At 38.1% G+C, this 13,574-nt stretch overlaps 1 protein-coding gene across 2 annotated transcripts; it reads right to left on the bottom strand.

Moving 5' to 3' along the window:
• Positions 1 to 3,353: 3,353 nt before the first annotated feature.
• On the bottom strand, positions 3,354 to 9,044 carry LOC111810753 (serine-rich adhesin for platelets-like). 2 transcript variants are annotated; one of them, XM_023697525.1, is made up of 4 exons: positions 8,794 to 9,044; positions 7,875 to 8,203; positions 6,104 to 7,238; positions 3,354 to 5,935 (listed from the first exon to the last, which is right to left on the bottom strand). In XM_023697525.1, exons 2-4 carry the CDS (start codon positions 7,997 to 7,999, stop codon positions 3,704 to 3,706), a joined length of 3,492 nt encoding a protein of 1,163 aa, XP_023553293.1. In that variant the 5' UTR covers positions 8,000 to 8,203; positions 8,794 to 9,044; the 3' UTR covers positions 3,354 to 3,703. The 2 variants fall into 2 exon arrangements, with proteins under 2 accessions (XP_023553293.1, XP_023553294.1); XM_023697526.1 differs by lacking the exon at positions 8,794 to 9,044 and adding an exon at positions 8,682 to 8,778.
• Positions 9,045 to 13,574: the final 4,530 nt, after the last annotated feature.

Here is a 13,574-nt window from a genome sequence, read left to right as displayed (position 1 = left end):
AAGTTGAATGGCTCGCAGAAGATTGAACATGCATGTGCAGACAGACGTGTATGGCTGAACAAGTTTGGATTCCGCACAAGTTGTATTCGGTGGGCAAAAACAAACCTTGCCTAAGGTCTGACGAAGCCACAAAGTCGGGCGAAAAAAATATAGGATTTGGATCTCCTTCAAGGCTGGTCGTGAGGGTGTCAAGATCGACCGTGACACCTTCGGTATCTGTACTAGCCACAGCATAGCTGTGTCAAGAAAAGGGTTTAAAAAGTGGAGCAAATACCTGAGGTTCATGTTTGGTTGATGCTCCTCTTGTTTAGGTTCATAAGGTTGGGAAGTCTTCTTATATGATCAAGTTTGTACTCGCCCAGAAGGCAAACAAGCAACCCGAGCTAAGCTACTACTGACTGAGAGGGTGAACACTTCGACAGTGCCCAAAGAACATAACAACAATCATGTTGGGGACAAGAAACATCAGTGATGATCGTTTTGTCTTTGGAGCAAGATCTGATGTCGTTAATAGTTTTGACAGTTAGATAATGCAAGTGTTGTACGTAAATTCTAATGCTTTTTATTGAGTCATCTTGTACTAATAGAAAAAACCGTCATTTTTACTTCTAACTAATACAAGACATTAGTTACTCTGATCATAATATCGACATAGGTTCATAGTGTCACGATCATACTCGTCTCGGGCGTGTTGCTCGCGACTGCATGCCCTGTCACGCTAAACCCTTTATTTGATTTCATGTTATATTGTCTTACTATTCTATTTTCTATTTGTATGACTTTTCGACAAAATTATGTCTAGAACTACCTAACCTAAATCGCCTCAAAATTTATTATAGAGAGTAGCAACTAGTCGTCAACTCCTCCCACCTAGATTTTGTATGACCGTTCGGCGAAATCATGAAAAAATCATGTCTAGATAACCTACTAGACCTGAATCGCCTCAAAATATACTACCTTTAGTCATATAATATTTAAGCCGTGGTGTTTTTTTTTTTTTTTCTTTTTGCTTATAGCTATATAACGTTGCTTTCAATCTTTGTTTCAACCTAACTTTCAAACTCTCTTTCGAAAATCTCTCTACTCCCGTTTTCTAAAACCTTCTTTTCAAAACAGGGTCAGAGGCTGGAGCATAAGTTGAAACGACACTGAATGTCGTACAATCGCAAAATTTAGCTGCTAAAAAAAATGTGATTGTGACACCCAACACCTTATATTGGGGTCGTGGGTCGGTGATATGAAATGCTCGAGAGCCCCACGAGTAGTGAATTGTTTAATATTGTAAGCTTTTGAAGAACACAGACTAAGGCACATGTAAAGTGGAAGCAAGTGGTCCACAATGGCTAGAGAGATTGAGAGAGAATAATGTCTTTGGGAACTTTCTAGATTTCATTCTGCAAAGTATGTATTGATTAACCCTACATATTAAGCTTTAGGATTTAATTAAATCAAGAGATCTCAAACCCCAAAACCCGACAAATTAAGTTGTCGTGACGATACCCTGACTATCGAAAACCGCAAACGGGTTGCTATTGGAGTCACCATTTTCGTAATTTCAAGTAATTGATTCGGGTCTCTTTTGAATCAATCTTTTTACACATTATATATATATATATATATAAAGAACTTCCCGCAAGAAGAGGCGATCTTGTGCTATTTTCGGGTGATATCTTTCCTTTTGAGCACGTAAACTCTACTTGTATGTTAAAAACCTTGAAGGAAAGTATGAAAGGGAAGACTAAAGAGGACAATATCTACTAGCGTGGGCTTGGACTGTTATAAATAGTATTAGATCAGTTAGACACTGAGTAGTGTGTCAGCAAAGCGAGAACACTAGGCCTCCGAAGAGGGGTGGATTGTGAGATTCTACACCGGTGACGCTGGGCTCACCAAGGGAGGTGGATTGTTAGATCCCACGTTGGTGCCAACAAAGCGAGAATACTGGTCTTCAAGGGAGGTGGATTGTGAGATCCTACATTGGTGGCGTTGGGTCCACCAAGAGGGTGGGGATTGTGAGATCCCACATTGGTTGGAAAAGGGAATAAAACATTTCTTACAGGATGTGAAAACTTCTCTCTGACAGATATGTTTTAAAAAACTTGAGGAAAAGCCCGAAACAAAAAGCTCAAAGATAACAATATCTGCAAGTAATGGGCTTAAGTTGTTACAACTGGTATCACAGCCAAACACCAAGCAGTATGCCAACGAGGACGTTGGGTCTCAAGGGAGTGGACGGTGAGATCTCACATTGATTAGAGAGGAGAACAAAACATTTCTGACGAGGGTGTGATAACCTCTCCCTAATAGACGCGTTTTAAAAACTTTGAGGGAGAACCCGAAAAGAAAAGTCCAAAGACTTTGAACAATATTTGTTAGCAGTGAGTATAAACTGTTACGTGTATATATATATAGATAGATAGATAGATAAAGGGTCCGCCACCTTTGCATGCGAGAGCGTGCCCTCTCTTATACTAAAGAGGCCCCAATAAAAATCCCTTCCACTGCCTTGGGCTATTTCTTCACATAGAGAGATCTTTTGCAGCAAGAAAATGATAGCAATATACAAAAGCAAGAGGCACCCATGTTTGTTTTCATCAAAATACAGCTACCCGTATGATCAAAATGTGATCTTGACAGCGAAAGATGGGTACTCCATCGTGAAGTTTGGCTTCTTCTGTTCCATTCATTGTACAACTAATCTTCATATTAAATACAGTAATGGAAGTTAAGTTAATCCAATGGAGCTTCATTATATAGTGATGGTTTCTGCTATTGATTTGACTATCAAGGAATCTTCTTTTTCCTCCTCTTGTTTGTTTCTTCTTGTTCGTATTGAATCCATGGAACCTTTTAGAGTAGGAGCAATATAAACGGTTCTCATGAATTCAGACCGGTAAGATCCCACATCGGTTGGGGAGGAAAACGAAATATCATTTATAAAGATATGGAAACCTCTCCCTAACAGACACGTTCTAAAAATTTTGAACTACAACCCAAAGAGGACAATATCACCGGTAAGATCTTAGGTCCGTTGGAGAGGAGGACGAAACACTCTTTACAAAGATATGAAAACCTCTCCCTAGTAGACACGTTTTAAAAATTTTGAGAAAAAGTCCAAAGAGAACAACATCACCTGTTAGATCCTTCATCCGTTGAAGAGGAGAACGAAACACTCTTTATAAAGATATGAAAACCTCTTCCTAACAGACACGTTTTAAAATTTTTGAGCGAAAATCCAAAGAAGACAATATCTGCTAGCGGTGAGCTTGAACCGTTACAAGACCCATGAAGTTAGACAAAAGAGACTACTACTACTTATTGACTCGAAAAATGAACAAGAAAGACACTTTAAATAGCGGGAAAGCTCTGTTCCATTACGTTTCGGTCAAAGGTTCGAGACGATTATTCATCGAAAAACCACTTGTACATTATATATATATATATATATATATATATATATATATATATATATATATTATCTACTCTCTTCATAGCTTTAGAACTGACTAATAACACAGCCCCTCTCTGAATCTCCATTGTATGTTGTATCTCCTTCATCTGGTAAAATGTATCTGTCACCCGTTGCTTAGAGCGTTCAAAAAAACATTTGGCTACCGAAAAAACACGGATACTATCACTGATTCGATGGCAGGAACTTGATAGCATAACCTACGACGACGAGCAAAGACCTCGAGTAACTCTATTAAAAGACTCCTCTCCTGCAGACGTATGGCGGTTCGGAATTACAATCCCATTTAACAGGGCTGGCATGATCTTTTCGAGACGGGGTCGATTGAAAACTAGAACTGTGTATTGTTGCTGGTTTGTTGAGATTTGAAGCATCCTTTGGTTGATAACAAAATGGACTTACAAGGTGTTTTGGATCATTGGCAATGAATCTGGCTTGGGAGGCTGTGTGCTGCTTAAGAAACAATGTGGTAGGTGCTTGACCGTGCGGTGACGACATATTCAGATTCGCAGGGCTCCCGAAGCCCCTCGACGACGTTACATCGAGACTCTGCCCCAATAAGTTACCTGCATTTTGATGTGGCCAATGAGGATACGAACCAGAGGAAGCTTGATTTCGAACATGTTGCGTGGAACCGCCCAAAAAACTTGGAACCTGACTAAGTTGTGGCTGCTTAACTGACTTAGCTACATCTTCCTCATCTTTGTTTACCACCATCAAGTTCTTTCCCATTAACCTCAGTACAGAATTAGACGTAACTGGACTGGCAGGCTCACGAGGACTCGAAAACTTCGGTCCTGGATAGGACTTGAAAGGCAACTTATTTACTGGGAACCCCCTGCTCTCCGGTGTCGTCTGTCCAGGCCCTTCAGCCATAATATCAAAGCTGTTTGGTCTTCTGTCCATGGCTGGCATGGTTTCCGATGTCATCGCGTGATGCCTCGTCAGTTGTGGTTCGGGATAAGTTACGTTGGTGCCGACCCTTTGACAACAGCAAGGCTGGCCGTTATTTACAACGTCAAGAGCTCCTGTTTCAACTGGTAACTTATTGACTTTAAACATATCACCATTTACATGAGGCAATGCACGAGCTTTTGGCGATACTGACCCGAACTTATCATGAAATACATCGGAACATACTCGAGATGGATTGTTATGCCTAAAACAAGATCTAGATGCTGTGGTGTTAGAGATGGTTGATGTTGCAGAAATAGGAGAACCTGATGAATCCCCATCAATCAACTCGTGCTGATCGAGGCAGGAATGAACCCAGCTATAGCTCAACGAAGACGTTCCTCGGTATTCTGAGGATCTCATATCCCTCGGGGGGCTCGGCAAGAAAGATCCTGGAGGTCCTGGAATAGATATTGGATCAACCTCGAAACACGACGTTCCTCGCTTGGCCTCGGAATCCAGTTCTCCTTGAACATCATGTCCAATCATGGCACTGCAGTCTTCATCAGTGAAAAACATGTCTTGTCCAATACCGAAACCGCCTTTCGCTCCATCGGATGATCCATAGAAGGTGCATGAACAATTCTGAGTAGATTGTAGCATGCCACACCGGGTCTTGACGTTATTGTTCGTCTTACAAAAACACGTGAATCTCTCGTTCGGAGCTAATTTTGAAGAAGAATCCACACTAACATCTTCATGAAATGAGTTCTGTTTACTACCAAGTTCAAGTCCCTTGATGTTTTCTTGAAACTCGACATCCAGTCGAATATGAGAATCCATGTTTTTCAACTCGTGACATCCGTCGTATTCGGGTTCCGAGTCCGAACTACTCAAAGCTATGGCTTTGCTCATTGCTTCTCTATTACTTCTGTTTCTCAATTCACTTACTTTGGTAACCTCTTCCTTTGCAGATTGATCACTTTCAATACTTCCATCTGATGAGCTACGGCTGTGATCAAAAGTAGAAAACCGATTAAACCGAGGGGACGGCTTAGAACCAGTAGACGACCGGCTACTGACATGGAACTCGTCTCGTCGGGAAGAGTTCAAATTTCTAACTTTCACTGCATTTTCATGGTAATTACTTGACAACTTCTTGTTAAAACCAGGTGGAGTTTGAGATTTCATTTGTGTTGGAGAACCAATATCAACCATTTCACCAGAAAACGAACTTCTCAGGCTCCTCCGCACGGGAGACCGCCCTTTCTTGTCTGAAATATAGGCTTCGTACGCCATGTTGTCCGTTCTCTCGCTGCTTTCGGGAGACGAAACACAATGCTCAACTTGACTTCTGTCAAACAAAGAGTCAGCTAAAACCGAGCGATCAGTATCAACATGCCATTTAAACGTAGAGGGTTGGTAGCCTTCCTTTCTGGTGCTCACACTTGCTCTGGTTCGTTTCGAGCACGCCCATTGTCGTAAAGTTCCCGAATCGTGGGGTTTCGCTTGCTTCGTTATTTTATGTACCTCCAATCTACTACTTCCATTCCGTTCAGCGTGTCCTTCGACCTTATCAGTCAATCAAGGATAAGCAAACTCAGTGACCATACTAGGCTAAACGAGAATGTCGAAGCTATTCTAGAATAACGTTCGAGTTTAAGCATTGCATGAATCGTAAATAATTTATCATAACATGAATATTTCGGGTTCGAATAACGTTCAAAACTCCATGAGTACCTGAGGAATGCACCGTTGAGATGGAACTTTTCTACCTTCAGCAGCTACTTTAAGATACTTGTGATGCTTAGTTGAATGATCTTTCTTCTTTTTGGCTGAATGAAACTTCCTTCCCGTTACTCCGTTGAGTTTCTTCGAACCAAGTTCATTTTGCGATATCGACAACGATGACGGAGAACTAAACTTGGACAAAATTCGAAGTTTCGTGCCATTGGCATCGATATAAACTGCACCTGCACTATGATCATCAATGTCCTCTGGATGAACTGGCATCACTTTCTGCTTTTTCCCTTCATTAATCTGACAATTTTCGATATTCTCAGCAGGAAAGCCCGACGAAGTGGCCCAAGCGGTACCATTTCGTCTGTCAAGCTCTTCCAACGTGCAAGAACGAGCTGTAGCGTAGATATCAACCATCAATTTCGTCTTCCTCGGCTTGATCCTAAACCGTGTGAGTTTGGAGTCTGATGTACACTTAGGAGTTGATGCTATAGAAAGACACTGATCAATATGAGCATTTAAAGTGGTGTTTGATGAAGAGGAGAACGTCTTGCAGACAGGGCATATTTTCGAAGCCATCGACTCCGATACCGTACTAAGACTCGCAGCAATATCTACAGTTGATGTTTGGTCAACGTGATTGGTCGATTTTCTGATAATCTTGCATCTTTTACCTGAGGTTTTGATCTTACTTTCGTTCTTTTCAGATGCTGGAAAACACATACGCTCCACTTCGGCCGGGGTTTCCGATAAAGTATCGGTTTTTAAAGATGAACTAGACGGTCCACTTGTGGAAACCAATTCTTTTTGGGGTTGTGAGATGCTTGTCATGGTGGAAGAGAAACCATTTTCTCCTTCACATCTGCATGAACTCGATTCCGTACAAGTTCTTACTAGCTTTTCGTCGAACTTAGCATCCGATCGCTCTAGTTCTACAGGTTCTTTAGGCTCAGAGAACTCCCCATGAAGAACACTTGATGTTGAACTTTCACCCCGCTGGTTTCGGACACGATTCGGAGACTGAAAAGGTGGTAGTAAATCCTTTACACCATGTTTCAAACAAAGCTGCAAATTCTTGAGGGAAAATGGCCAGTTGTTTTCGATATCCTTGCTCCGACAACCGAAAACATAATCTCTGCATCAAAACCATTCCTTTCCATTAACAAACTAGCACAAGCTCGAAACCTCGTAAGAACATAAGCTTTCAGCTTAGCAGTATCCAACCAGAAAGTTCAATAATCAAAATCTTAAGACATTTGATCAAGAAAACAAATGAATGGTTCCAAAAGAGAGGTAGAATCAAATATCATCGACCACTCGAGCCTGGTGAATACTAATTATCGAGTTCGTTAAACACACGACATGGTAAGAACAAAGAAAACAGATATTAAAAGTTTCCAAAGGCAGCTCTAGAGAACCCATTGAGAAGCAAAAGTGTACGAAAATAGGAACAATACGGGTTCATGAGCCAGGTCCCATGGTGGGTATAACGGCCCAGGCCCACCGATAGCAGATATTGTCCTCTTTGAGTTTTCCCGCGTCTAGTAGGGAGAGGTTTCCACACCCTTATAAAAGATCTTTCGTTCTCCTCTCCAACCGATGGGGCTAAACTACAAACAACCAAACAAGCAAGCAAGCAACAATTTACCGTATGGATCTACACCAACAGAGATTTTCCAAGATGGGTTGATATGACTTTGAGATCATCAAAGAGAAAAGAACACACACAAACATGATATCTGTTCATCAAGCCAAAGGGTGAAGAGAGTACCTCAAGGAGAAGTTAGGGAAGGAGGAGTGGTCAAGAATGGCGGCGTTTTGAGTAGGCCTCTCATCATTGTTGATACTCAATGGCTGATATGAGGGATCTGGTGGAGGGTTTTCAATGGATAACATCTGATGAAAAGCTTCTCTAATGATCTTGTGCTGTTCTTAAAACAGTCACAAGCTCTTCTTCTACTACTACTACTACTACTAGTTCTTATCTTTAACTTAGACTTCAGCATATATATATATATATAAAAGCAGAACTACAGTTCTTTCACCCAAAATCAGTAGAACAAAGGTGAAGCAAACCCACCAGAATCATCATCCATTAACCTACAAAAAACGAAGAAATCAACATGAAATCATGAACTACGAGAGAGATCCAAGCAAAAAAAAGCAGAAGAGAACACTCTAGAATCAGGTAGAACGTTATTTCATGTGATGCAAAGAAACAAGAACAGAATTAAGTGGGTTTTGAGTATCATTTCATGTGGATTCAACCCAGAAAAATGCTCAAAATCATCAAAGGTCAGATGGGTAGACGAAAAATGACATGAAATTTGAAGATCAAAACACAAACCCATCAAAGAACATGAAAACAACCGATTAAAGAAACCCATCAGTACAAAAACAAGAAAACCCCCAAATCTTGGTTTATGAACAGTAGAGCTCAGAAAAAGAAACCCAAATCGAAGAAAAACAGAACCCGAGTGAGAGACAGCCATGAAATAACCCAAAAACAAGACGATTAAGCAAAAACAAAGAACACCCAGAAGAGGATCCACAGAAACAGAGGAGGTAGAACACAAACCTAAGAATCTGATGATGAAATTAGCAGAAGTTCATGAGATTAAAAGGGTGTTTGAAAGGGGAAAATGGAGAAAAAGAGAGAAAAAAAAAAAAAAAAAAAAAAAAAAAAANACACATCAAACGGGCATCAGGTTCTTTGTCAAAAGCAGGCTTTGGAGCACTAAGCACACCACGATTCACCCCTCAATCTGTGAATATGCGCCAAGAGGACCGACTTTTTGGAGGAGAGAGAAGATTGAAGCAAGGAAAAACAATAATGAAGAGAGAGAAGAAGAAGAAGAAGAAGAAAAAAGTGTGTTTGGGCAATTGGGTGCATAATTTTTCTTCATTTTCTTCATCTCTGTTCAATTTTGTAAAATACAGAGGAAAGCTATCTCTGCCACTAACCTTCCATTTGTAAGTAAATTAATTATCAAATTTTAATTCTTTTTTTTAAATTTAATTTATATTATTTTTTTAAGGATTTTAATAATAATTACTCAAATTTTATCACTAATTTATTTTTTGGAATAAAAGTAATTAAATTATTAAACGAACTAATTTTTTATAAATTTTTTTATTTATTTACGTCAATATCTGTCATATCGATATGTTCATAAATTTTGATATTGATATGACCTCGATAATTTAATGCGTTTTTCAATTATATTCTAGTAAATTAAATGTAGCTAAAAAAATTAAAGTAGGGTAAGGTTGGGTTAAATTGTAACTTTGTTTTCTGGTTGTCGGATTGATCTGACAAAATAAACGTCGACTAGTGAACTGGTTCGAATTTGTTGGTTTTCCAAAAATTCAACCGAACCCAAACTAAAAATAATTGATTCAACTGAACTTATATGGTTTGGATTGGATACTTCGAGTTGGTTAGGTTCATTAGGTCATATGAAAAACCGTACAAAATTTAACGTAATCTTTTTTTTTTTTTTTGTTATCGAGATATTTTCCCATTTTAATTTTTAAATTAAATTTAGAGAATTAAGAAAATGGTTTTATGATTTTTATTTTATTTTATATTTTTAAAAGATATAAAAAAATGGAAAGAAAAATAAAAAAAGAGTGGATTAAAAAATAATAAATAAATAAAATAAAATAGACACTACACGACATGTCGGTTTTCAGTCAGTTCTTAGGGTTAAAATGGTCACAAAACATAGACACTACACGACAAAACCCTGTCTCTGTCTTGACGATAAAATCCTTGTTGCCTTCCACTATTACCTTTTTACCCTCTCCCATAACCTTGCAATTTCCTCTTTTCTTTGGGCTTTTCTGTAATTTCATACATCATATGAGTTTAATGTCTTCCCTACACTAGTTAATGCCATTAGTTTATTTATGGTAATTTTTTTTAATTATTATTTTACAAATTATAATTATTCACCTAACATTTACAAGTTCGTTAAAAAATTATAATTACAGTTAAATATTCTTAATCTTTTTTAAAATTATTGGATTGGATTGGGTTCCGCTGTAACTCTATTCTCGAGTTTATCTCATCGATCGAATCAACTGAATTTTCAATTTTCAAAAATTCAACTCAATTCAAACTGAAATAAAATTCAATCCAACTCTATTCAACCTTTATAATTTGGGTTGAGTAATCTGGATTGGTCGGATTATCTCGTCCAAAAAAATTCTAACTCACGAATTGCATTTAATTTTCGATTTTCTGAGAATTGAATTCGAACCCAAATTGAAAAAAAGAAAAATCTGACTGTGGGTTGGATAGTCTTAGTTGCTCGAGTTATTATATCATATATTACATTATAAATTTGGTTCTAAAATTTTAAATTGTGTCTAATAAGTTTCTAAACTTTAAAAAATGTTTATTATGCTCTTCCGATAATAAATTCGATTTTGAAAAATTATCCATTAAATATTTCGGTTTAGAATTTTATTTTTATCCCATTTTTAAATTTTTAGTGTCATGTCTAATACATTTTTTAACATATTTAACTCAATAAATTATATAATTCAAAATTTTATTCTAAATGATTTTCATCATCAATAATTGAAAAAATGAATATTCTAATAATAATTTCAATAATGCAAATAGGAAAATGTATATATATATATATATATATTTATTTTTTATTTTTTATTTTTCTGTTTATATTGAGTTGAATTTTAAAAATGTGAGTTCAGTTAGAAACGGACATTTTTTTTATTGGATAAACCTAACTAACTTGAAAATAGAGTCACAACCCAATCTAACGCTCAATACTTTTAAGATTGTCACGATATGGTGCGACTCATAAATGTTTTATATTTGAATTTTATAAGATTTTATAATCAGTAATGTAAAATATATGGTAGATAAGTAAGGTTCTTTTTATAAAAAAAATAAAAACCGTAGCCCAACTTATACCAAATGTATTGGGTTTTGAACTCTATTTTGATTGCTCGGGTCATAACTCATCCAATCCAAAATTTTAAGTTAAATTTAAAAGATTTTTTAACGAAGTCGGTGTACACCTCTGATAATTTTTTGACAGATAATTTTTTTTAAGAGAATTTAAGCTGATTTTAAATTGAACCAAAGTGAAAATAGCTATAAATCACTGATAAATAGTCTAAACTTTCGTAAATTAAATTGATACACAGGTGATTGAGAAATCTAAATTTATATTTTTTTTAAATAATATAGTCTATACTTTATTGTCATCGTCTACTCATAAGGTATGACGATGAAGAACGAGAATGTAAATTTTCGTTCGTCAAATAGACGATATCAGTAGAATGTATGAACGATATCAATTAGTGGGTCTCATTGTCAATTTTGTAACCTTCAAATAATCTCGTTTATCTCTCGGAACTATAAATTATATATTTTTATTTAATTTAGTGGGCCCACCCCTTTTTCATTATTTATTTTTCGAACCAAATGAGCTAAAACTTATTCCATATGATCGCTGAAGAAATCGAGAGAAGATATTAGTCTTCGGCTCCATCTTTTTTGACCTCCAATCATCCTTCGTAGACCCACCATTGGCCATACTTTGTACATACAACCTTACCTTCTCGAACAAAATCGGTTTCCTCTTTGCCAACATAGCCTCTTTCATTTTTCTTTCGAGTTGGCAGTTCGTTCTTTACAGATTCTTTAACCTTAGGATTCTCATCAGCGTTTTCATTGGAAATATATGGAATCTCGACAAGCCCATCGACCTTCTATAGAGATTTATCTTCAAAATCCGGATGCTGCATTGGCCTCTTCGCCAACCAAGTCGCCACCGGCCACCTCGCCAAAATCGGCTCCTTTGCCCACTATGGCAACTCTTTCGGCTTCAACATGTCTTTGTATCTTGCTTTGGGGGGTGTGGCTCCATCTCTGTCCATTGGAACTTCACCGCCTGCTATGGCACCGACTACTTCTCCATAGACTCCACCTAGTGTTCCTTCAGAGTCACCAGCGTAAACTCCAGTTGTAAAATATGCTCGAGATATTCTTACTCGTGCTCATTTGCTCGATAGCATACCAATCCACAAGGCACAGACCCCATTCCATCTCTGCCCCTCTCTCTCTTTCTTTCTTCGTCAAAAATACACTCCAGGGTCCGCATTCTCCGTTTCTTCCGTCTTCGTCATCTCTTGCTCTGACTTTCACCAAGTCCACCCTTCCTTCTTCACAGCCACCTTCGAACACTCTCACTCTATGTCTGCCCTTTTCTCGTAATAGAGTCATCGCCCTAATTTTGGAGCCTCTATCTTGAGTCTCTATAGCCCACAACTCATGGTTATTTCTCAACACGATGATGGTTCTCTCTTCTCATATTCTACCCTCTATCGACCTCCTTTTGAATTTTTCAGATCCAAACTTCACGTTCGTTCAAATCCGACGCTAAGTTTGCAGGGGGGTGTTAAGGATATTTAGCATTCAATTACGATTTCCCATAGGTACCCTATTTGACATTTTACTGAAGGCAAATGCTTTCTATTACGGTTTACCATAGGTATCATATTTTTACCTTTATTATAGGCAAATATATTCTATCCATTTATTGTTCCTTCCATTCCATTTCCATTTCTGTTGTAATTTATTTGATGATTATAAATAGAGAATTCACTACCATTTAGGTGGGGTGTTTTTAGTAAATATTCTCACAATTTCACCGTAAAGACAATAGATTATGACCCTCATATGTGGACAGATAAGGTGGCTACCCTCAAGTGGTACCCATTCGGCTACGTGAAGACCAAGACAGACAAGTGTCATGATGTCAGAGAATGACGGTCCATCATCCAACACACCAAGAAGAGTGTGCATTAAAGCCAAGTTGAGACATAAATAAGGTTGGAGAGAACAAGACGACACGAGTGTCAAAGACAAGCTCAGAGAGAGCCAAGTAAGGCCTCAGACCATAACCTCAGAAATCGAGGTTTCAATATAAGTTTTGGCATGCAGCTCTGGAGTTAAATCTGTATATGAAAGATGAAAACTCACCAAATTTGGTGTTAATAAGATATTTGACAGATGCTCCACGGAGCCATATGATCGCTTGCCAAAATTATGTTTACTCTTCAGATTAGAAATGACTCAAAATGTACTCTAGGAGAAGCATAGTGTTAGCTCTCTACCACCCTTGGCCCCGTAACCTAAGCAACTATAGGCACCAAGTGTCTCAACTGACTTCCTTGAAATGGGTCTTTCAAAGACAGTGTCGAACGACATAGGTATGTCGACGTGGTGCCCCTGCCCATGTGTCCAAGGTTGATATATGCACCCGATATTCAATACCAAGTCCATAAATGATATGACATGGACACGAGAGGATCCAATGGCTCAATAGAGCCCAGAAAAACGGATGTTTAGGGTGTCCCAATGATATGAACAACACATGGGCTCGTTCTCAATGAGCATGACCAAATGAGCTACGATGACCAATGACATCCC

Source organism: Cucurbita pepo, chromosome LG14 (genome assembly GCF_002806865.2).
Source record: "Cucurbita pepo subsp. pepo cultivar mu-cu-16 chromosome LG14, ASM280686v2, whole genome shotgun sequence".
NCBI lineage: Eukaryota > Viridiplantae > Streptophyta > Magnoliopsida > Cucurbitales > Cucurbitaceae > Cucurbita > Cucurbita pepo.
The sequence above is the reverse complement of the archived record's forward strand: the minus strand, read 5'-3'. Positions and strand labels throughout refer to the sequence as shown.